The 25,948-nt window shown below is 48.3% G+C and overlaps 1 protein-coding gene across 2 annotated transcripts in view; it reads right to left on the bottom strand.

Annotated features, from left to right (window-relative positions):
- The window catches only part of RCAN2 (regulator of calcineurin 2), a 546,515-nt gene that overhangs the window by 204,004 nt on the left and 316,563 nt on the right, over positions 1 to 25,948 (bottom strand). For both annotated transcript variants that reach the window (XM_086926235.1, XM_086926234.1), the window contains exon 3: positions 2,048 to 2,221. In XM_086926235.1, the coding sequence (XP_086782361.1) occupies positions 2,048 to 2,221 (174 nt within the window). The remainder of the gene's footprint in view (positions 1 to 2,047; positions 2,222 to 25,948) is intronic.

A 25,948-nucleotide genomic window follows, 5' to 3' on the forward strand; every position in this document is an offset into this window, starting at 1 on the left:
GCAAACAGAGAGCTCGAAGTTACCGGCTGCAGTGTTCCACAGCTGCTTCTACTGACAGGGTTGAGGAGCGGAGCTGTAGAGTCCGCAATGCGGTTACTTCAAAAAGTCACAATCGGAAAGTCGAGGCGCCAAAGGCCAGCGATCAAACTCCAATCCAGAGAACCCAAATACTCGGCAGATTTTCAACAGTTTAAAATTAAGCCTCCTTAGAGTGCTATGCAAAAAAAAGAGGATCAGGTATTAGCATTGTGTGATGAAGATGCATAATCTCCTTTATCCGAAAGATAAATCACCAGATGGGAGAAGGAGACAGTAGAGATAGAAACAACATGTTCATCATCACATGCCTTTAGAACTTGGAACTCACAGTCAGCCTATCATGAGCCTCAGACCAGTTTGGGTTACAGAATCCTCCATCAAATGTGACACTTCTCAGTTTTTGTAAAAAGTCTCTCGCTGCCTCAGGTTCTGTGAAAATCAAGGTCTTACCACACTAAGTTGTGATGGAACCAAAACTGAGGTATTAAGGCTGGGTTCTCCAAAGTGGGTCCTGGAGGGTCAGATCCATGCCAGATTTTTAGCATATCCCCATTTAGATAAATGTAGTTATCTTAAAAATCTGGCATGGATCCAGCCCTCCAGGACTGGCTTCAGAGAACCCTGCATTAAGGCATTACAGCTTTTGGGACGCCCCCATTCTCTAGTGTTAAATAGCTAAAATCAAGAAAAAAAATTGGGATTTACTCTCCTTCAAGAATAAATAAAATGTTCTCAAATGAGGCCTGCATGGTCTCCTTTTGTATCACATAGCCCAAATCAAGTTGCAGTATCCCTCCTCTATGCATGGAGCCCAAAAATAGGTTGCCTCACACATCTCAATTTTGATTGTACTGTTCACTCCCAACACCATGATTTGTATGAAGTGACGGGAGTGACTCAACATCTTCTTAGTCAGCAATCCGACAGGTTTATACCACTCCTAATCAAGCGGCTCATTCATTATATTTTAGGCGCTCATGCTGTTGTTGTATTAGCATTGCCACAGCACAATCTTTGAACAACGTTTGAAGCTCTTTTTGCAGCTCTCGCTCATTGGCTATGCCTCCAATTTGTGGAACTCTTGTCTCCAGTCCAGAGACCTTCCAGTGTGGTCCACCTTGGTCGCCAGTTCCTTTAGCCGATCTTATACTGACGATATCTTCGTGTTAATACTGTACAGAGTACCTTTCAAGTCTTGTGTACACTTCAACAAGAGGAACTGCCTTTGTGAGAGGTCTGCTGAACATCAGTCGTCTTCTTCACTGGTGTGTTATCCCTGTTGTAGCACAGGTGTCTTCTTCCATGGAAAAAAAAACAACTTTTTTTCGAGGGACAATTTGGTTTGGGGTCACATGTACTCAGCACCGGCAGATTTCTTCCACCTAGATCGGTGTCTGAGGGCGCAACACTCCCAAATCTCTGTAGTGCACCAAGGTGGCACAATCACATGAGCAGAGACAACCGGACTATCTGCCATCACCTCACTGTCCCCATGCCACCAACTTTTCCTCACTGCAGCATCAGGCCATTACCAAGTGGCAGAGTCTCATTCGTGCCAATTGTGCGCAGTGGGTCTAACTTTTCCCTGACAGGCCATCCTACCTTACAGTCACTCTGGTGGAAGTGAGCCATGCACAGACTCTTGGTCTTACAGACCCATTCACACCAGGCCTCCCTCTCAGGCTGTATGTGAGGCGCCATTTTGAACTCCAGCTTGTGCCATCAGGGAGGGGCCTGTCCTTACTGTCAACATGTACTGCATTCCTCATGTGGCAGTTGCTGTTATGCCACTGGTGCACATCCAGATAACTGTGGCCTTATTTAAAAATGTAATATGCCAATCTCAGTATTCTATATGAAGCACCGGGACGCCCTTACTTTTGGGTATTTCCAAACTCTATACATTTAAATTCAGTTTAATTAAATTCAATATGATGTACTATCACCAAAACTGAACATTGGCAATGGAATATAACGACTGCTAGGATGACGTTTTTTTTTACTTTACCTGTGCAAAGTAGAGTTTTAATTTCTTTCCTCTGAACAGCGTCTCGTGCAGCTCTATCCGGGCGCGCGCTGCTGCTTTGGGGTTGCTGAAATTTATCCGAACCCGCCGGAAGCTCTTAAACAACTGCAGCGTCACACGCTCGTCGTACACCCGGAACAGGCCTTCGAATTTTTCCTGGAATGAAACAAAAGATTTAGCTCAGTGAAGCTCAAGGGACAGATGGATTCAGCTTTTTACAGCGAAGGAACAAAAAACGACATTATCAGCAAAACCAGCACCACAGGCACAGGTGATTTCTGGGCCTCCGGGGCTTTGCTTGCGGATCACGAGCAATATTTTTCTAAAATGCAGGCGATACAGATTCACTTTGACATATTCTTAGAAAGAAAGCCGATGCCCTGGGCTACAAAGTAGAAATAATGAATCTTAGCTCGCTCCACTGCTCCACAGTCCCTAGCAGTTTTTCTTCAGCATTTAATTACGAGTTATTGCTTCCCACTTCAAACAAGAATTGGCAAAGCTAGGTCTGGCCCTCAGAGGCAGGTGAAATGGTTATTTTCATTGCACGCATATGCTACAAACATTACCCCCTCATGGGTCCTCCCCGTCCCAGTCCTAACAACGTGAGGCAGTCCTGCCTCCACCCAGCCAATCACAACGCCAGTATTCAAAAGTTACATAAGCCCCTCCCACCTACCGCCATGCCTGTTTTTTTTCTGCTCCGACGGCTGTCGGAACGCTGGTGCTCCCGGTTCCTGTTTCTGTTTCTGGCTTTCTTCAGGACGGTGCCGTGAGTGTTTCATTTGCAGTTTTATGCTTCTGCGCTATTTTACTGTGTGAATTTCACAGGAGTATTTCATTTGCAGTTTTTTACTTCTGCATTGTTTCCTGTGGGTTTTTCTCTCTGTGCGGCTGCTCCGGTCCCCCGGTCTGCTGCGCTCCTGTTCTGGGGTCAGGGACTCTCCCCGTTCATGTGCTGGGCTGGGGCGGGGAGTTTTCGTGCTGTCCTGGCCCCGGGTCGTTCCCGCGCTGTGGTTCTAGTGCAGCGTCCGGCCCCCACGGTCATGGTCTTTTGACCTGGGGCTGTGGGTGGAGACTACAGGGCTGCCCATTGTAATTTTTACCGGTCTCACATTGTGTGATTTGGTGATTGGGGGCAGTGTTGCTTGGAGGTTGCTGGGCACTTCCTTTGTTGTGTGGCGAGTTCCTGTTTGGTGCGATTGCTCGGGTTCACTCACCATGTGTGAAGGGTCGTCTTCACCTGTGCCTGCCTGGCTGTTTCCATGCGGCATAGTTTCCAGGTTCTGCAGGTGGATACAATTTTGCAGATTCTGGGGCTGCGCTGAATACTGTGAAGGGCTACTGGTGGTCACGAGATCTTCCTGCCTATGCTGTCCAATTACCTGGGTTGATATAGTTTCAATCTGTGCTTTTCCACAGTTGTTGGTGTTAGCTGTCCTTATGCGCTGCCAGGGCCTACTTTCGTTGTCCTGAGGATAGGTCTTTATTAGGGTGATGCTGGGTTGTGGCCCTAGATCCCTGGATGCTGTGGGGTTTTCCGCACAGTTTGTTTACTCTGTGGTGGTTGACCTTTTCCTTCCATGTTGTCCTGTTGGATATCCTGTCTGATGCATGGCTTGCGGCAGATACGCAGGGTTTTTCCTCGTTTTCTGGGATGGTGGTTTCGCCTGGCGGACTTTGTCTCTCTTTCCTGCATTTCCATGTGTTGCTTCTTCTTTTGGGGTGCGTGCTGGCTCTTGTTCGGCCTGTACTTCACTTTTCCTTCTCATGGGTTGTGTGGAGTTTGGCTGTTTGCGGGCCTTCCTTCCTGTCTTGGCTTGATGGGTTGAGTCTTCTCCTCGGCTGACCTGGTCCTGGCGTCTTGGTCCACTGTCTGTTTTTCTGTGGCTCCTTGGCTTTTTGGCTCCCTCTACTGACAGTCTGTGTGGTGGTGCTCTGTCTTCCTCTCGGCCCTTTCGTGGTCGGGGGTGGGGGAGGCTGTGTTCCGTTTGGTTCCCGGCCTCTGTTGCGCCTACGGCTGCCCCTGGGTGTTGGTCGTCCAGGGTTTTGGGTATTGTTGTGCCCTGGGAGGGGGGTCTCTGTGACCTGGTGGTTGCAGTTACGTCTCTTTTTCTTTGGGTCTGTGTCCCACTCCTGGTGTTCATCTGGCAGTAGGTTCCCTGTCTCCGTTGCTGTTTTTGTTACGGTTTTGGGGGCTCGGATCCGTTGTTCCTGGCTTGTTGGTCCGGTCTGCTTTCCGACTGGTGGGTCCTGTCGGGCTTCGCTCTTGGTTTCCGGATTCCTTTCCGGGCTGTCCCCCTTTTTGGGCTGTTTTCACAGTTGCTCCGTTGTCCTTTGACCCGTGTTGCATTTACCTTCTTCTTTGGGCGTCCGTCTCTTTTTGTCTCTGGGCGCTGTTGTGCTGGTTCCGGTGGCGGAGCGGGCCAAGGTTCCTCTTCCTCTTTGCTCTTGGTCCTGGCGCCCGTTGGTTCCTTTCTGCACGGTTCTGTGTCCCGGGGCTTTATACCATTTGGTGCGGCTGGTCGGTTGTTCCCCTTGCGGTCTGTCATTCCCCTCTTCCTGGTGGGTGTTTTTTATTTTGTATTTTTTTTGGGCTTCCCTGGATTTGGGTGTTGTCTGTTTTTCACGTTCCATCCGTCTGGCTGGTCCGCGGTTCCTGCGGTTTGCTGTGGATGGGTTCCTTTCTCTGGTTCGGAAGTTGCCTTTCGGCCTCTCTCCTGTTCCCCTGTTTTTTTCCGCGGTGCTGGCTCCTGCTGTGCAGGTTTTTTGCTGGTTGGCGGTTACGCTTTGCTTGCACCTGTTGTTCTTTGTACTGCAGGGTCAGGTCTGGTCCATACCTGGGTGGGTGACCGCCTGGGGGGTGCTGTTGGCTTTTCCCTATGTGGCTTTTGTCCGGTTTCTGCTTCCACCCTCCTTGTGACTGTTCTGGCGATGGTGGCGTTGTGGCCTTGCTACGGTTCCTGGGGTTCGTTGTGGTTCTGGCCATTTTTCTTCTGGTTCCTGTTTGGGGCCTGTTCGTCACTTTGCAGGGGGTTGTTTTCACCCTCCGGCTCGGTTCTCTTCCCTGTTGGCTCTTTTGTGGGTCCTGCTGGGTCACCCTTCTGCCCTTTGAGGTTGGTTGCGGTTCCAGGAGGTGGTGGCTGCCTCCACGGCTGTGGTTCCTTGGGTTTGCCTGTTCCTCCTGTCCTTGGTGTTTCTTCCGATTGGCTCTTTGGGTCCTTTCCCGTGCAGGTTACATGGCTCTGGTTCCTCTCTCCCCTGTTCTGGTTCCTACTTTGGCCTGGTGGCTTTGCTCTCCCGACCTGGTGTTTGGGGTGCGTTTTCAGCTCCCTTCTCTCCTCTTGTTGTCCTTGGACGCCTGTCCTTGGGGTTGGGCGCCACGTTGGGGTACTTGGTGGCGGACGAGTTTTTTTGATTCGTGCTGGCCTTCCCGTGGCTATTTGCTGATTGGGCCTTCTTGGGGGGACCAGTTGCATGTCTCTGTTCCTGCTGGCTTCCATGTGTTGTTCCCACGACACTATGGCTCATTGGTGTGTCTCTGCCTCTGGTGGTTCGGGCTCCCGCAGCTCTCTCTGGGCCGAGTCTCCTCTGTGGGCTTTGAGTTTGTGTTCAGGACTGTCTGCGTTTTCGTTCGTGGACGCTGCTTGGGCCGTTTCCTCCTGTCCTCTGTTTTGTGCCCTCTGTGCTCGCTTCGGCGGCGCATTTTCTTTGTTTGGTTCAATTTGGTGCGGATTTGCATGGCCCCTGCACATTTCCTTGGCCTTCGGGCTTTCTGTGTGCCTTCCCTCCTATTTCTCCTCCTGCATAGTCTGGGGATGTGATGGGGTTTGTGTAGGTGTCTGTATCGTTAACCTCTCTGTCTTTGATTTCTGCTCCTGCTGCTGCTGGCGGGGGTCGGGTTTGGCCGGACTTCATTGACTCCGGCTCCGCTTTTTGGTCCACAGCTGGTTTTTGCCCTGATGTCACTTGCTTCTGACGGCCTGGTTCTTGTGCGGCGGTGGTTGGCGTCTTTGGGCTGTTCCTCTGTGGTGGCTCGTGGCGTCCCGTTGTCACGTCGGCTTTCGGCCCTTGGGTGCTGTGGTCGTCCTTGGGGTTCTTTTTTCTCTTTGTGTTCTTCCCATTGGGTCGTTCCTGTGCTGGGGGATCCTACCTCTGTGTTGGATTTTCTCAGGACATTTTTTTTGCAGGGCCTTGCCCCTTCCGCTTTGTCTTCTCAGTGGGCGGCGGTTCGTGCTTGTCGGGGTCCTGGAGCCTCCTTGGTGGTTTTTGCCCCTTTGGAGAGTCGGTTTCTTCTAGGCTTTCGGCTTCGTCGGCCGGTCTCTCCTGTACTCGTGCCTTCTTGGGTTTTTGCCTGCTGTTTGGGGGGGGGGGTCTGATGTTGCCCCCTTTTGAGCTCTTGCTGGTGGCTGTCTTGTTCTGGTTGTCAGCTACTGTGGCTTTTTTGCTGGCCATCACCTCTGCTCGTCGGTTGGGTGCTTTGGGTGCTCTGCTCATTTCTTTTCCCTGTTGGGAGTTCCTGCCGGATTGGGTTGGTTTGTGGCTTGTTCCGGTCTTTCTGCCTGGGGGTTCTTCCCGTTTCCTTTGGCAGCTGGAGGTGTTTTTCCTGTTTTACCTGCTGCGGGGGTCCCTTGTTCCCCCTTCCTTGGTGGTTCGCTGGACTCTCCGGTTTTTCCCACCTTTGTTCCCTGGTTTTTTTCCATTTTCTCCTGCCCTGTTTGTCTCCTGTGGAGGTGTGGCTTGGGGGATATGGTTTTCCGGTTCTGAGGTTGGTCAGTGGGTGCGTTTGGCGGTCTGCCTGCCTTTTCGGTCCTTTGGGTCTGCCTCATCAGTCTCTGGTGCTGGGTCGTTAGACACGTTCTGTGCCTGCTTCCTGGGCTGGGGCGGCAGGAGTTTTCTATCCGGGAATTTGTTGGGCGGCCACCCGCTGTCCCGTCTCGTATTTGTGCTACCTTCTTGGTTTGTTGTTTTGCATGCCTCTGCTGGCTGTTTTTCTGTTGGCGTCTTTGACTTTGCTGTTCATTGATCTTTACTGATTTGTACTCTGCATGGATCCCTGGTGTCCTGCGTTTTTTGTTGGTTCTCTGCTTGTGAGTTCCTCACGTTGTTAGGACTGGGACGGGGAGGACCCATGAGGGGGTAATGTCTTATTACTTACCGGTAATCTTCATTACCCCGATTAGGGTCCTCCCCGTCCCAGTCCTGTACCCTCCCGCCCTCCCGCTGTGTTTGTGTCGGAGTCTTGTTGATAACAGGCATGGCGGTAGGTGGGAGGGGCTTATGTAACTTTTGAATACTGGCGTTGTGATTGGCTGGGTGGAGGCAGGACTGCCTCACGTTGTTAGGACTGGGACGGGGAGGACCCTAATCGGGGTAATGAAGATTACCGGTAAGTAATAAGACATTAATAGAAAAACTCGCAGCCACATAGACAAGGCCGACATAGGCTTGTAAGAAAGAAACAAGCATTTTCAATGCAACGGTCTCGCCTTTACAAAAGTTAGAGATATTGGCATTGTAAATGATTTTTTAAAATGTATGTGTTGGTTTTGAAAACAGATAAAAAAATGGCATTGTCATTTACAATGCCTATAGCTTAATCTCTCGCAAATGCCACATACAAACACACAGACCCACACACACACACAGAGCCCCCCACACACACATGCAGAGCCCCACACACACACTCAGATCCCCACACACAGAGCCCCCCCCATACACACAGAGCCACACACACAGAGCCCCACATGTTTCTCCAACCCACCTGTGTCGCAACAGCCAGGTTGGAGCGAGCATCAAGTCAGCCCGCTCAGGCCAACCACAGCGCTGTTCTCATGCTGGTATTAGCAGCGCAGTGATTGTCCTCTGGAAGCCTGTGCAACGGTCTCACCTTTGCAAAAGTTAGAGATATTGGCATTGTAAATGATTTTTTAAAATGTATGTGTTGGTTTTGAAAACAGATAAAAAAAATGGAATTGTCATTTACAATGCCTATAGCTTAATCTCTCGCAAATGCCACACACAAACACACAGACCCACACACACACACAGAGCCCCCCACACACACACGCAGATCCCCACACACACACTCAGATCCCCACACACAGAGCCCCCCCCCCACACACACACACAAAGCCCCCCCCATACACACAGAGCCACACACACAGAGCCCCACATGTTTCTCCAACCCACCTGTGTCGCAACAGCCAGGTTGGAGCGAGCATCAAGTCAGCCCGCTCAGGCCAACCACAGCGCTGTTCTCATGCTGGTATTAGCAGCGCAGTGATTGTCCTCTGGAAGCCTGTGCAGTGTGTGACCAGCGTCAGCAGAGGAGCACCGAGGCGGCGGGCGCAGGAGCAGGTTAGTGTTTTTTTCATTATTTTCCCCTCGCCCCCCCGCATTCACGTTGCCCCACGACCCCAAAATTGAAGCAGCCACCACTACTATAGTTGTAAAATACGCCCTAGAGTGTAGCTCAGTACAAGCACTCAAGTGAAAGTAGTAGGATATACCTAAACAGGCAACAGCATTAGGTGACTGATGAATACTTCACTGGACTGAACCAAGATGTGATTGACGTACTCTCAAGTCAATGGCTGAAGAGGCTGGCAGAAAATCATCTTAAACTGAACACCCTAAAGACTGAATTTCTCCTAATAGCCCCGCCAGCTCAAATACCGAAACTGCAAGATTGGATCAAACATATCACTGCTTTCAACGTACAGCCGACTATCGTGGATTCAGCGAAGTCACTTGGAATTACTTTAGACAGTAACCTCAACATGCAAAAACATATCAGCAATGCTACTAAGGGAGCCAATCTTCAGATAAACACATTGAGGAAACTAAAACCCTTCCTACCACACAATGACTTTAAGCAGGCAGTACAAGCTCTGGTTATACCCAGAGTGGAATACGGATGTGTCACCCTTTGTGGCCTGCCCAAAGTATCAACCGCACCCCTTAGAGCTTCAATCAACGCAGCAGCAAGACTCATAACTGGATCTAAACGTAGTTCCCACATTACCCCGGACCTTCAATCCCTGAACTGGCTACCCCTAGATGCGAGAATTCAGCTGAAAATTGCGTGCATGACGCACAGAGCCATACATCAAAAGACCCCCAGATACCTGGCACAGAAACTGACGATCTCTGGTGGGACCAGATCCTCTAGAAATGCGGAAAAATTACTACTGAAACCCCAAAAATTCCATAAGAAAAAAACTTATAACAGATCCTTCTCTGGGATGGCACCCAGAATCTGGAATTCCTTACCCCCAGAAATCAGACTTAACCCTTCCACGGCTGCTTTTAAAATGAAGTTAAATCCATCCTCATGGCTAAATACACATGAGTATGGTCTACTGAATCAAGGTGGTGCAAGACAGCTAGCTCTTAACCACAAGACACTTATTAGATTCTTTGTACCTCTGTGTGGATCTACTACTTTTGCTTGTATATGTAACATTTTACTGTTTGTATAGCGCTCTGATATCCGCTAGGATCTTGTTCGCGCTCTATAAAACTTTCAAATAAATATATGTATTGTTAGCAATAGGTATGCTTCAGGGCTGCCCTGTCCATTCCCAAACCTTAACCGCATCGCTGCGGCGGCTTTTCCCGCTGTGTGCGGCAAATTTAAAAAAGCTGCGTTACATGACGAGCTCAGCTCGTCATCCGCACACGACCACCGTGGCTGATGACGAGCTGAGCTCGTCATCAGCAGCGAAGAGGTTAAAGCCCTGCAGGTTATATTGTTAGCAACAGGTCATTCGATAGCTGTGCCTTCAAAACCCAGACCAAAATGTATTTTCCCCATGAAGAAAAAATATTTTTACGTTTTAATGTTGAACAATTTCCCTATTTCCATGCACATGCCTGCGGGATTGGTAGGTCCATAGTCCTGAAAAAAAGCAAAACAGCCCATCCAGAATCCAGAATGCTAATAGCTAAAATGCACTGGCAGATTGATGGTGAGTGACCCTGAGGAGATGGTCCACTTGGTAAATATCACCCCTTGTTATGATTTAAAGTGCTGCAACTATTGTAGGAAAGAGAGCTAATGTATGCAAGAAATGCATAAACTACACTGACATTATTTTTTAAATTAAGGACAATTGCAAATGCCCGAAAGAACGTTAGTGTGAGCTGCTGAGGCCGGACAGTGTGAAACTGTACATTTTCATGAGGGGGTAAAATCTCCCCAATTTCAGAATGTTTCAGGTCAGCGAGCGGGGTAGGTGTAGAAAAAGACATGTGCACTACTCTGTGAGAAAAGCGGCAGCTTTTTTTTACCTCACTCAAAAAAATAGCACTGTGCCATAGTAGAATAGCGTCATTTGCCAATGCCATTGTATATACACAAATAATGCTGTGCTGGTGTGTGCTAACATTTATTATTGCTCGATAGCGTATATGCAGAATAACTCGCACCAAACATTTGCGTCTATAAGTGTGTGCGCTGTTTCTTCCCCATTACACCTACTTCAAGGATTACTGGGGCCTTGCACTATACGATAGAAGGCCACTTGGCGCTACACTCGCAACAACATTTGGAAAAAAACATAATTTTGCCTCGTGACCAAAAACACCCTGCGCTGCTCGCGACACGGTGCGTGGGCCTATCACAGGCCTCGTGACCTAAACAATGTGGAAAACAGAGCTGACCCTGGAGACTCAGCAAACCGGTTCTCCCACACCGGCGCAGGGGACACCGGGAACTCAGGGAGGCCGTGAGAGGGCAGGGTGCCCTCCAGGGCTGAGAGGTCCAATCATTTTATTGTAAAACTAGCGACCTTTTATACAAAGCGCCTCACGAGCGCAGTCACCTCTTGGAGCCCAATACCTCGCGTGTAGGCGTTCAACTCAGCAGCATTTGGCCTCTTCGACTCAGGAGGATAAAAGGCAGAATCAGCCTTCCGAACCTCACATGTGGCCTGCAGGTTGCATCCAAATCTCTACAGGATCTGAACCTTTAAAGGGTGAATCCCCCTGCAGTAGAGTGTAAGATGTACATTATAGTAAGAGGTTTAAACCTCACCTATTGACCCCTCCACAAGCTGTGTGTTCACAACGAGGGTCGGTGGTGGTCTAGAGCGCCATGAGATTTGATTTACTGGACCCCGGGCAAAAAAAGGCTACTTTCTATTAAAAAAAAAAACAAGGGGGAGGGAGTGGGGAATGGAAAGAGGCGGGCTCTAGCGCTAGAGCGTAGCGGCCATGTTGGGAAAAAGACTACTGAGAAAGCCTTCGCACGAGCTGCGTCACAGAGAGCTTACAACCTTGCCCATATAAAAACACGCCCCATAGAAAGAATGTCCAAAACACGCCCTCCAATCTCAAAAGGACGGGGCAACAAACAACAGTGAAAAACACGCCACATAGATAAGCTGCTGTAAGCCCCATCCTTTTCAGACTGTGGGGCGTGTTTTTGACTGTTGTTTTACATTTCAGCCAAAAGAGAAGAGGTGAGAAAGAAACAAAACAACACGCCCCAATCCGAAAAGGATGGGGCTTAGATCGAAAGAATGTTGTCACTGGGACCTCTTCTCCAATGGCTGGCCGCCATTTAGGAGGCCAGCCAATAAAGAAGAGGGGCGGGGCTTAACCTCGCTACTCCAAGTCATTAAATCTTGCCAGCGATACTGCGCATGTGCACAGCCTACGCTAGCCGAGACCTAACTAACATTAAAAACATTCACTAATGTGATTGTGTTACTTACTAGTGGAGACCTAAAAATCCAGTAGATGCGTGCTTACGGATTTTGAACTGCTGCAAATTGTGGTCATGAATAAGTTGAGAATTTTCTAATATTTTGGAGACCGGCCCTCCTTTTCGACTAAAAATACTGGTTTTAGAGTAGCACCAATCTCCTATTTCAGAGCATGGGTCCACCCATGTAACGCCTACCCGACGCATGGTAATGCAAGACAAGGCTAAGCGCTGCTTTACTTTTTTTTTTTTTTTTTTTTTGGAAAACCTTTATTTAAGATCCAAAGCACACAGCTATTTAGCCTTACATCCCTGAGGCTAGGCAGCATTATAGGTTACGGAGATATGGTGCACACAATACAGATTGAAGAGACTTATCAGGTTTAATTTTTATAGTATTGTAGCAATAAACCTAAAAGATAACTAACGAATATAACACTGAAAAAGGTAAATAGGCAAGGAAGAATGCAAATGCGACAACACCTAATCCCGGGAGGTAGGCAGGGCCAAGTGCCCACAAAGTGCAGCTACACTGTATTAAACATACGATAACGGGGGGGGGGGGAAGAATCAGGATACCAGTAAAGTGATGAGTTGGTTGAAAGGGAGGGCTAGGGAGAAAGACGAACCTCTGGTGGGTCAGCATCGGGAGGTAAACAAATGTCACCTCTGTATTCATTCCAGGCCCCCCAGACCGCCCTCCACCTCCTAGGCTTACCCCTGGCCACATACACTGTCTTCTCACGGAGCATGCACCAATCCATATTGGACTTCCATAATTCCACAGAGGGAGGTGATGGGGCCCCCCACTTCTGGGCGATGTCTCGCTTCGCCACCATATTCCCCAGGGTAGCCCATTGAGTTTGGGCATTATTGTAGTCTGTGGGGCCCCACACATTCAACAGGCAGCGCCGGGCCTCCGCAGGCAGGTCCACACCAGTCACCTCACGCATCACCGCATGCACTCGTCTCCAGTATGAGGCTATAGCATGGCACTCCCAGATGATATGCAAGAATGTAGCCAGTTCTCCACAACCACGACTACAAAGACCGTCCACTGAGAGTCCCATATGAATCAGCCTAGGGCCAGTCACATAGACTCTGTGGAGAATCTTCAATTGAACCAGACGCAATCTGGCTGAAATCGCCACCTCCCTAGGGGAGGACACCGCGCATTGCCAGTCCTCTTCGTCCAGTTCGACACCATCGCGCACCCACTGGTCTTTCACACCCAACAGAAGATCCGTGCGAACATTGATCAATTTTTTATAGATCAGGGAGATGGCACTGTCCGGCATATGGCCGTCCAGTACCCTGTCTTCCAACGGGGACGATTCGGGGACCTTCTCTCCCTCCGGCAATACTGCCACCAGTGCATGCCTCAGTTGGGCATATCTAAAGTATTCTGTGGCTCCCAGTTGGAACTCCGTTTGCAAAACGTCAAAAGACTTTATCTCGCCTCTGGCCATCATATCGTCTACTTTGGAGATTCCAATAAGGTCCCACCGGTCAAACCCCTTCATATGCCACATCCTGCCCAGCAAGTCAGAGTCGTAAAGTAGAGTAGCCAAAGTAAGCCTACCCTGCCACCCCTGCGCTTTCGTAATGGCCCTCCAAATGTGCACAGCGGTCCTGGTGGGACCCGTCATTCTTCCATCCAGAGATCTTGAGTATAGTGCCCTATAGTACTTCCCATCGTCCAGGAGTCACTGATCCATGGCATACCCCGGGCTGTCAGCCGGTCCATAGAAGCCATGGTTAAGAGCTGCCAGTTGAGAGGCCCAGTAGTACCGTCGGACATCAGGCAAAGCGATACCGCCGTCGTACCAAGGGATCGTCAACTTGGCCACAGCAATACGCGGCCTCCCCTCCCACAGGAGGGTCCGCTGCAAACCTTCAACCTCCCTAAAGTATCTAGAGGGGACGGGGTCCTGTGTATTTTGGAGCGCGTACAAGAATCTGGGCAGGGACATCATCTTAAACAGTGCCGCACGTCCAAGCAGGGACAACGGTAGTTTGCGCCATCCCTCCACATCGCGCCAAAGGCGTTCAAGAGGGGGAAGCAAATTATTGGAGTATCGCGTCCGGGCATCAGTTGATATATAAATGCCCAGATACTTGAACCCCTGCCCCGCGACCTGTATAGCGCAGCCCCTGGGAAGACGCGGAGTCTCTCCGCAAAGTACATAGAAGTGAGATTTCGACCAGTTGATAACCAGGCCCGAGTATCTACCAAAAGTACCCAACACGTCACAGGCCACAATCAAGGACTTACAAGGGGAGGTGAGGTAGAGCAGGATATCATCCGCGTATAATGACACGCGGTCCTCAAATTCGGGCGACCACCTTATCCCACAGATGTCTGGGTGGGTTCGTATCCAAGCGGCAAGTGGCTCAAGCGCCAGAGCAAATAGCAACGGCGACAAAGGACAACCCTGCCCGGTGCCTCTACGCAGAGCAAAAGAAGCTGATACACGCCCGTTGACCGTAACATTGGCCAATGGGGAGGCATATAAAAGTCTGATCCATCTTATAAAGTCAGGGCCAAACCCAAACTTAACCAGCACTGCCCACAGGTAGTTCCATTCAAGGGAGTCAAATGCCATTGTCGCGTCTAATGATGCCAAGACGGACGGTTCACAGAGCTTGTTGACCCTCGCCATAACCGCGTGGAGCCTCCTAAGGTTGAGGGCGGTGTTGCGATGGGGTATAAATCCCGATTGATCCGGGTGAACCAGGTCGGCGATCACACCCACCAGCCGGTTGGCCAATAACTTAGCCAGAATTTTGGGCTCGGCATTCAACAGGGAAATCGGGCGATACGACCTACAAAGGTCTCTAGGCTTCCCATCCTTGTGAATAACCACAATGATGGCCAGTCGCTGATCCAGAGGAAGCTCCCCTGCCTCGCGCGCCTCCAGGAACATACGTCTCAAGGGTACAGCAATGGTGTCAGCCTTAATCTTGTAAAGCTCTATCGGAAGACCGTTGGGACCGGGAGCTTTACCAGATCTTAAGGAGCGTATCGCAAGCGCCACCTCGTCCACTGTAATATCTCTGTCCATGTCGTCGCGTTCAGCATCCGACAAGCACGGGAGCTCAATCCCTGCAAGAAGAGAAGCCGAATCCGCCTCAGTCATAGCAGAGACCGACGTGTAGACAGACTCGAAGTAATCGGCAAAGGCCATGACTATAGCACTTGGGTCAGTAACAACCACTCCATCGTCACCCAGCACCTCGGGCACAACTCGGGAAGCCATCTCCTTCTTATCCAGCCAAGCTATAAGCTTGCCTGCCTTATCCCCTGCATCGTAGATCATCCCCTGCTGTTCTCTGCCCATCACCTTGGCTGCGTCAGTAGCAGTGGTTCGGTACTCCGCCTGCTTGAGAGAGAGAGCATGTAACAGGGCAGGCGCCGGGTCGGTCTCCAGTTGAGATTCGAGATCTCCAATCTCTGACTCCAGCCGCACCACATCCTCATCTCTACGTCTGCGCGCCTCGGCTATTAAGGAGAAAGCTTCTCCTCTCAGAACAGTTTTGAAGGTCTCCCATAGGGACAATGCCGACGTCACTGAGCCTGTATTTTCAGAAAAATACAGGTCAATGGCTTTAGCCAGGAGGTCACGAGTCTTAGGGTTACGGAAGTACCATGGATTGACCGGCACCACTCTGGAGGCCGCCACGATATCAAAATCGAAGGACACCCAGACCGAAGAATGGTCCGATATGCCTCTGGCCATCAAGCGGGCCTCCGAAACGGCCGAAGCCTGGGCCGCCAGAGCCAAAACGTAGTCAATCCTGGAGAGGCTACCGTGCGCTCCCGAATGAAAGGAGTATTGCCGCTGGATGGGATGGAGAAGCCTCCAGCAATCAATAAGCCCCATGGTGTTCAAGAAGTCAGGAAGCCAGGACTGTGCACCACGAAGATCTCTGGATGGAAAACGGTCTAGGGTCCCCGATCCAACTGCATTAAAGTCCCCACCAACTATAAGCAAACCCTCCGGCAGGCCCAAAATGGCGCCCCCGAGATCCTGAAAGGTCGTCGATTGTAATCCCGGGGGGACGTAAACAGAAACCAAAACCAGGGTACGCCCCTCCCATCTGCCCGTGACGGCGACGTAGCGTCCCATATCGTCAATCACACTAGTCTCCACCTCAAACGGGAGAGACATGCTCACCATGATCCCCGCCCCTCGGGACCCCGAAGAGAACCCAGAGTGTGCCACCATCTTGAACCCTTTCCTGTTAAGTGCGTGGCATGTATTGCCAATGAGATGAGTTTCTTGTAGCAAAATGACATCGGGCACACACCTTTTAAACATTTGCAACACGACCCCTCGTTTTATGCGATCCCCCAGCCCATTCACATTCCAACACAGTACATTTAACTTCTTACCCTCCATCATCAATGTATGGGCCCCCACCACCCCCCCAGGGAACAGTCACCGCTACATAGTCATCAGAAGAGTATTCACCTTGCCATAAAAAAGAGAAGAAAAAGGCAACACAGAAAAAAACCGCAGCCCAACCACCCCCCACCCTGCACCCCTGCATTAGACTAGAAAGCCCCCCCCAACTAGCAGTGTGCCTGTCGCCCCGAAAAACTAATCTACGAAAAGCCCCCAGAGGAGAAAGGAGTCAGCCTATCCCCCCCCGTCTCCCCCGTTCCTGGAAAAGAACAATAACAGAAAACAATAGTCCGCGACTGACTGCGTGTGCAGGCCCATCCTCCGAAGACGGTCCGAGAGAGTTCACTCATTCCTGAAGACCAGGGCCGCCCGACGCCCCTTCCGACTGTTCCTCGGGCGTACTCCGTCGTTGGGGCAAAGTGTCCAGCCAGTCCCCAGCCGCTTCCGGCATGTCAAAGAACATCGCCCGGCCGTCATACTCAATCCGCAGTTTCGCTGGGAATAGCATAGAGTACTTCATTCCCAACTCTCTCAACCTACGCTTCACACCCATGAAACTTTGCCTGCGCTTCTGCACCGCCTGGGTGAAGTCCGGGAAAAAGTTGATGTCAGCGTTCTGAAACTTTAACGGCCCACCTCTCCTCGAGGCCTGCAGGATAGCGTCCCGGTCCCTAAAGTTGAAGACCCTGGCAATAATGGGGCGCGGAGAGGCCCCCAGTTTCGGCTGGCCTCCAGGTAGTCTATGCGCCCGCTCCACCGAGAAGAACTTGCTTAGTCCACCGGGAGCTAAATGATTCAGAACCAAGTTCTCGACAAAAAGGTCGGCAGCATCCTCCTCTGCGCCCTACGGTACTCCTATGATACGGACGTTCTGGCGCCTGGCCCGTCCTTCGAAATCATCGAGCCTGCGGGCAAACAACATGTTCGTAGCTTTCAAATCCCGAATCTCCGACTGTAGGTCAGTCACGTCAGAGGTTAAACTCGACGCCTTTATATCGAGTGACTTGACTCTGTCGTTAGTTTTGCCGAGATCGGCCCTGATGAGGTTGACGTCGATGGTCAACGTGTCGACCTTGTGTGTTAGCACTTCATGTTGCTTATGCATCTCGGCCTTGATGCCCGCAATGGCTCCCATGACATCCCGGAGGGTGGGTTCTGAATCATCCGGTGACATGTCCCGCAGCGTGTCTTTAGTGCGGCCAGTGGATCCGGGCGATCCCTTTGGGAGGGCGAAGCGATCGGAGACGGTGGGCTGTGAGAGGGAAGGTTTTCTGCTGACTCTGGGCTTCCCTTTGTCCGGATCGCCCCTGCCCGCCATGTTGGGTGAAGGGGGTCGCTCGGTCAGGAAAGTACCCTGGTCGTCTCTGAAGCCTCAAGTCGGCAGAAGTCAGTACTCGCCTCCACCGCTTCTCCAGCGCTTCGATCCACCACGTGACCAGGTCACTATCTCCTCTTCACCAGACTGCCACCGCGTAGCGGCATAGCCTTCGCCCACGTAATTCCGGGCTATGATGGCGACGTCGTCCCCGACCCTCAACACGGTGTAACTTCGCGTAGGAAACTCGGATCCTCGATCAGAGAACGAGTCCCGCATCAGCAGCAGTTCAGCAACAGATTCCCACTATTGTGGGACAGGATAGGTGGCAGGATTAATTCGGAGGATCGGAGGGTCTTCGGAGCTCCGAGCTCACGCGGCCATCTTGGTTGCACGCTAAGCTCCTCCGCGCTGCTTTACTTTTGGGAAACAATTAAACGCAAAACGATGGAAATCCCAATATGTGTAGCTTGGTAAATCCCAACATGGATTTTGAGTCGTGGCTGCCAAAATAGTGATGCAACCCCATTGCAAAATCTTAGTAAATCTATTTCCAAGTCTCACAGGAAGCTGAAGATTCCTCTCTGCCTAATACATACCTGTACCAAGCATAAATAAACTTTTCTGGTTATTTTGAAAACTTAATGATGTAGAAAGCATGAATTAATATCTTAATTTTGTTCTACTTTCACATAATTCTATCACATATTATTAATCATAATGACACATATATGTGAATAATTGATGAGCTATCAAACTGTTATGTAGCAAATATTATATGACGTACATTTGCAATCAATACTAAATGCAATACATTGTTATAAATAAAAAATGTGTTCTCCGATACATGGATATACAAATATATGAAATGCAAATGGGGTACATAAGCAGAAGAACAGAAAGACTATGTCACCTTCAAAGCAAAGCTTCTCCTAAAATCAGCTAAGAGGTATCAGAGAGCTTAGTTGTCAGACCTGTACTTTGCCTTGAATTTCTTTCCAGTTCACAGTGGTGGACACTGGGCAGATACCGTACAATTTAACTAGGCACACGGTGTACGAGCAAAATCTTCTGTCTTAGTGAATTATTGCCTCTAATATTACACACATCATTATCCGCCTCTAATTTATTGCACATTAAATCATAAAATGGATTGCTTGTGCTTTGAGCAATAAATAGTGATTTGAAGTGTTCAGATTGTCGCTTGTTATCTTTTTTGTGTAGTTAGTTCACATAGCTTAGTGTCATGTGCGGCATGTTTCCATATTAATATCCTGATCTGTTCATTAAACGTCAGGGCCAATATTTACATAGAAGGCAGATTGCACTTCACTTCTAAACCTGTGTGGCGTGGGTACATGGAAGATGGCAGGCTGTATACACCAGTGTATTATAATAATAATAATAATAATATTAGGGAAGCTCATAAAGCGCCTGGTTACGCACACCGGCGTGTCCCTGCGCTGTAATAAGTGGTAGTATACGTATAATGAGTTATAATTCCATGGAGGTCAATATAAAGAGCCTCATTTCAACAAAGTGATGCAGCAAGCCAATTGGTTGTGCTGCGCTGCGTCACTTTCAAAGCATAGGGATGTGTCATATTTACAACAATATGATGCATCGCTTTGCTTTTCCCTGCGCTGGTGCGCAATTGGCTGCCATGCACTAACACAGGCACCCTTACGCTATGGTGCAAGTGTGTCTGCGTTTTAGGGGAGGTGTCCCTTCCTGCACGAAAACAATCACATGAGGTGTTCTCCTTTTCTATGTGAGCTGCAGGACACATAGAAAGATGGGAAAACTAGGAGAAATATATGGATTCTGACGTATTCCCAGGTTTACAAAATGTTGTAAATCTGGGAATACGGCAGAATTGATGGGTGTTGCGTGGGAGCACCACACTGCGCTGCCAGTGCGTCAAACAAGTGATGCACTAGCGGCGCAAGGGGCTTGTAAATATGCCCCAAAGTGAGCTACACTTTCAAACTTTATCTTGGTTTCAGAATCCTTTGACGTCACGTTTCAGACAGATGACATATGGTTGCGCATTTTGTATACACTCTCTTGTAGGCACTAGGATACCATATCCTTTTACAACAGCTATCTGATTTCAGGAGTTCAAATAGCAGGCACCATGAAGCCATTCAAATATATTTACTGTGCTGCTGTTTTTAATCTGACAATTGTGAGCTCTCTCTCCTCTCAAACCAAAGGCAGATGCCTCCAGCTGCATTTCTCATTTAAGAAACAGTATGATTTAGAGACCATTTTTGTTACAGGCGCTCATGCTTGCGATTCTTCCTTTCATGGTGTCTCGCTCTGCACATTACCCTTCGGTCGGGCACCATGGCGCTGTGTGATTAGATTGATTGATCAATTTACAGAGTAGTAAACATTTGTTGTGTCTGCCTTCCATGGCCTCCCATTCAACAACACAGAAGGATCTGGCAGCTTTTGTGAACTGCTCTGTTATTGCACTAGCCTGCAACCATATTGATTACACTCAAGCTGACGTCACAGACACTGCAGCATATATTCATTGCTGGCCTTTGGTTTCCACAGAACAGAGGGAAAATAGAGAAGGGCCTGTGCACCTCCACCTTCCACCCAGTACTTTCTTATGTTCTTTAAGTATTGCACATGGCACTTCTTCTTGCTCTTCACTTTGCTTATGGCAGATCAAAGTCATAATATTTTCATAAATAAATATCAATAAGGGAATGTGTTCTACTTCTGAGTTCTGTAGGACATAGATAACTTAAGTGTCGCTCTCATTCTCTGTTAATATCACTCGGATCCCCGGACTACCTCAATTCCTTCTGAGCAAAATGTGAATTCTGAGCAAGTCTTTTGGTACTGGAGTAGCATAATGTTGGCTCCCTCCTTTTACGTTTGGTTAGGCCATATTAATATTTAAATTTGGCCATATTTACTTGTGTGATGCAACAATACCAATGAGATATGGTTCACTAAAGGTATAGCAGGTGCATTTATTGTGTCTTTTAGATATATATGTGTGTATATATTAACGTTTTTCCTTTTCAGAAACATCGGGACTGCTGTTATTAATCTTCCATAGGTTCAGATTGTAAGGTGGTGCGCTAAAATGCATTTAATGCAGTGCATTTCCCAGGGATTAGTGAGAATGAATCATATGAGTGTTCAATGCTTTCCTTTTACATTGTGACCAGTTGCTGTTTCTGTTTACTAAAACTTGTATCAGTTTATTGTGCTGCATATAAGCGTACAGTATAATATAACTTGAGTTTTCTTATTAAAGACTTCATTTATTGGATTATGTGTAGGTTGTTGAATCAATATGCATTTAAAGAAAACTGTTAAGTTAGCATGATTTTGGGCCAGAACCTTACAGTTGAGACATTTAATACTAATTTGAAAGTTGTTTTTCTGTATGGTTTCTCCTCTGCAGGTGCAGACCAAAGGCATTAAAAAGCACATTGTATTTCTAAGATAGTGAGGCAAAGAAGAACTGGCACGGTCAAATAATGCTAATGAAGAACAATTATCAGCTGGTACTATCAGACAAAGAGAAGAACCCAAGGATGCGTCAGAAGCGGAGACTGGAATATGGGAGTAGTATTCAAGGCACCAAGTTCTTTTCTGGGAACTGGAAAAGTGATGTGTATGAGGTCATATTTCTTGAATGTTCTGTGTGCATTTTTATTAGTGAACTCACCTTGGGGTTCGTCAGATTCCCTTTAGACTTGGAGAGGTGCAGACCTCTCTTGACATCTTTGATTGTGTGGCTTCAAGCTATACACGATTACTTACCTAAAGTACTTCTGCAGAGGTTCGGATGCTAACACCTTACTTGCTTCCTTGATTCAATAGGGTTTTCCCTAGCCTTAATTTAGTGTAGATTTAATAGATGCTTTTCCTTGTATGGGGAAAATGATTGAAACCATTCGTCTAGTCATCAAATTCTTTTTCTTATGATCTTCTTTGCGGCTTCAGAAATTTTTAAAAGCTCTCTCATGTTGAGGACCAATATTGTACACTGTGGTCTTCCTTTGCTAATCCTGTATTTTTATAGTCTGTTCTTGAGAATAATATATATCAGTCTGGCTTTGAGTTTGTAATAAACCTTTAAACCTCAAGTTACTGACTCAGACTTTTGTTGTGTGATCTTAATGGTCACACTGTACCTTAAGATTTAAATTGTCGCTAACTCCTTTCCCTCTCATGCTACTACAAAGGTCTATTGACCAGAGTTGAATTGGTAGAAATAGCCCAGAGCGTTCTCAGTTCCTATTTTATTATAAGCAAAGAGATGTAAGGGTGATCTATTATAAGAAAACCATTGGGAATTACCCTTTTTAAATATGGCATCTAAGGGCTGAATCTCTTCATGAAGACAGGGCTGTCATGTCGGCGGAGCTGGGCCTACTGCCCCAATGATGGATTCTATATTGCGTTCCCCCCATGGCTAGGTTGAGAAGGTCTGAGAAGTTTGTCCACTGCATTGAAGGAGGATACATGCAGTCTAGTATTACTCTGGGGAGCCCCGAGCACCCCCATCTGTGGGGGAGGTGACTGGAAGGATTACAAAATTAGGAAAGGCCCTGACTGCATCGAGGCTCAGGAGTTCTTCCAGAAGAAAGGAGTACTGCTGCACGCTTGAATAAGGCGGTGTTCCGCCCTCCCCGTCATGTTCTGGCAAGGACTAGGAGTAGGAAGCTAAGTTAGGAGCATATTCTCCTATTGAACTGGAAATTCTGCCTTTCTCTGGGACTGAGTGCTCCTTCAGACACTCATCCTTGGAGAGAGACAATCACAGGAGTACCTGGGATGACAGGACCTTTCAACGGTGCACTTTTCCATACACCAACAATTCTCTGCTGCATATGCCATGCATACTTAATGAAAACCAACTGCAGAATGCAAATCTATTAGTGAGATAAAAGCCTAATGGAAAGCAACCATTGCTATGAGAAAGGCAACACGCAATAAACAAAATACAGCAGTGATTACTACCCAAGAAAAATATTGGAAAGGATTCGCAATGTGCCGAGTGAACTTGACATGAGAGTCTACAAAGCTTTCTTATCACAAATTAAGGATAGTCTTTGGTGAAGCTGGCATGTACATTATGTAGAGATCCATTGTCCTGATGAAGACCCCAATAACACTCGTGGCCCAACACAGAAGTTCAAAACCGCTTTATTAGCAAACTAATTTCAATGCGTTTTTCATGATTTGAGAGAGTAAGGTCTCAAAAGAATACATATTAGAAAAAGACAAACAGGCTCTTTTAAAGAACTGATATTTTCCTGCTAGCTCAGTGGGCCTGATTGACGTATTTCAAGAGCAAAGCCTCTGCTTCATTTTTGTTTGCAACCATTGAGTCCTTGGAGTGTTGTTTCCTCAATGTGTTTTATTTGGTAAACATGGACTAGTGTGAAATGTGCCTTAGGGCCTTATAACGAGTCTGGCAGTCCACAGACTGCCAGACTTGCAGGCGCATGGCAGTGGGGGTCTTCCGACTGCCTTAATATGACCAGGGTTGGTCAGGCAACCTTGGGACCACCGCCGTGGCCCCAAGGCCACGTCGGTGGCGTGGCGTTGGCGCAGTGGTCTTGTGGCTGCAATATGCTTGTTGGGGCCGTTGCAGCCTCGCCAAGCATAATACGAGTTTCCTCACTGCCAAACTTTTCATGGCGGTGAAACCCCCATGAAAAGTGTGGCAGTGAGGAAACAAAGGGGGGCCTATAGGGCCCCCTTGTGCCTCCCTCTGCGTCATCGGGTACATGCAGGGAGGCACATGTTGTGCCCCCCCTCCTTGTGCATGCACCCCAGATCCTGCACAGCATCGATTACAGCAGTGCATGCCTTGCAGGTATTGATTTTGATGTTCACATTGCAGTGTCTATTTCATAGGCACCCCAGTGAGAACGCCAAAGAACAGCCCGCCCAACAGGAAAAACTCCTAATCTGGCAGGCAATTCAAACATGGGTTTGGCGGAGCAGGCAGTTCTGCTCCTGCAGTGCCAAACTCATAACAAGGCCTTTAGTATTTTGATAACACTTTGGACTTGGAGATATAGTTTTTATAATCGCTATGTGTAGAGTTTAGCAAACTTGTGACAAGCGGAAAAGAAAAGTAAATTTTTCATAGGTATACGCATGATACAAGGAAACAGGTGTCAGCAGATCCTTTTTGAAGTAAAAGTGGATCCTTCCTCAACTGGGGGGACCTTGTGTTTTGATGATGTGCATTATTCCCCAAAGCAGTAATGTTTTAAAGCCAAATGTCCTTTTCTTTTTTGCCTGTCTTTACACCTCACTTTGCTTATCTATGCTGCAACGCAGGGGGCAAGGATAAGATCCTCTGTGGGCATTGCATACACAATAATAGCATTCAATATAAATAACTATCAACAAGAGAATGTGGGACACTGGTTTATTTGTGACATAGATAACTCAAGCATTGTTTTCATTCTCTGTGAGATCACTTGGATTCCAGGGTCATAAATGTTCACACAGCAGATTTGTTCCTTGTCTTTTGACCAATAAACGGATACTGGAGAGGTCTTTTGTGCACATATTGTATTATAAGCAAAGAGATGTAGCAGTGGCCAAATCCAAGGAATCCCTAGAAGTGATTTCACCAACGTTGCAGTCGCTAGTCTGTCTGCAACGTCGACGTTGCAGTCACACTAGTCCATGCAGCTTCTCTGACCCCATTATAAAGTCACACTTTGGTTGTGTATTCATGCCTGTAGGAATGGGCAGTTCAACATAATTGGTTTTTGTATTGTCGTATATGTTACCCATTTGTATAGTATACGAATAGCACTTTTTCACCTATCACCACAAGTCACCTTTGCTGCACTTCAATCACATCATCACTGTGTATTGTATTGCTTTATTGACAGCCATATGCATTGATATGTACACATAATATTCATACAATACAATCATCATTTTTTGACCAAAAAATAGTTTTTGTTCTTATGGTGTGTTCCATTTATCCCAATTTAGGGGGTCATTAGGATGGCGGACGGACCTGCGTCAGTCTGCCACCCCCGAGGTAGAGGGACCGTCCGCATGGGCAGCGGCGGTCCCTCCATGAAAATTAGGATGTGACCACCACCCTGGCAGTCACATCCCGTATCTTTAACCTTGTGGCGGGTGCTGCTTGAAGCAGCACCCGCTGCAAGGTTAAAAATGCATGTATTGCATTTACATGCACAAAGTGGCAGGCACCGCGCGGTGCCTGCCGCTTTGTTCATATAAATGCAGGGGGGTACCATAGGTACCCCCCATGTGCACCCCCCACCCCCTGACACCCTGGGGGCCCGCAACGGGCCCCCAAATTGAAAAGACCACATGCTTTTCCACGGCGGAAAAGCCGCTGTGGAAAAGCATGTTTCCTACCCCATCCTAATATGGCTGGCGGTGTCTGATAGACACTGCCACCATATTAGAGCTTTTCCGCCACGGTCGGAAGGCGACCGTGGCGGAAAAGCGGCGGACGGATTTCCCGTCCGCCGATGACCCCCCAGCCATCCTAATCTGGCGAGGGGTCTTTGGAGGCACTGCTGCAGTGATTCCGCATCCTCCGGGCTGGCGGTGGCTTCCGCCGGCCCGGAGGATGCGGAATCACCGCAATCCTAATCGGCCCCTTAGTTCTTAAAAAGTGTTGTTGAACTATTTTCTAAATTTTTTACATTAAGTTTGTAATGTTTGCTATTGAAAATAAAAAATTCAGGATGTATTACACACATTGAACAAAGGAATTGTCACTCTCCCGACAAAACCACTTCTTTACATATCATACATACCCAGGTTCTGAGGGACACAGGGTTACCCCATTTTTGCTAATGGTTCATTTTATCATGGGCATATAAACACTGTGGTGCACATTTATCAAGCTTTCACGCAGCTCAACAAGTCACCTTGCGGTGCCAGACTTCGTGAAAGGGAAAGGGCAGGAATGCACCATATTTAACCATTTACGGTGCATTCCTGTCACTGCCTTGTGCTACCGCTCAATGTGCTCCCTAGCTCCAAAGTAGGCATCCTTGTGTCATGGTGCAAGGGTGCCTGCATTGCAGGCAGGATTGTTTTTGTGCAAGGAAGGAGGACCTTCCTGCACTAATACAATTCCCCAGAGGCATGTTCCACTTCCTATGTGTGCTGCAGAATGCCGCACACATAGAAAGAGGAAAAAACAAGGAGAAATACAAATATGACTCCTCGTTACCCCTCTCCTGGGGAGGCCTAGTATTTTGTTGCATCCCCAGGTCTACAAGTAACGGTAAATCTGGTAATATGTCAGAATCCATCGGTGGATGCGTGGGAACACTCATGCACCACCCATGGAATGTCTTCGTGGGGCAGAATAACGTAACACAGCAATTTGTGCTGCGTTGCGTTACTCTAGATTTGTCAAGTAATACAGGGCCAAGCAAGGGGGCCTT

Source organism: Lissotriton vulgaris, chromosome 6 (genome assembly GCF_964263255.1).
Source record: "Lissotriton vulgaris chromosome 6, aLisVul1.2, whole genome shotgun sequence".
NCBI classification, from domain to species: Eukaryota; Metazoa; Chordata; class Amphibia; order Caudata; family Salamandridae; genus Lissotriton; species Lissotriton vulgaris.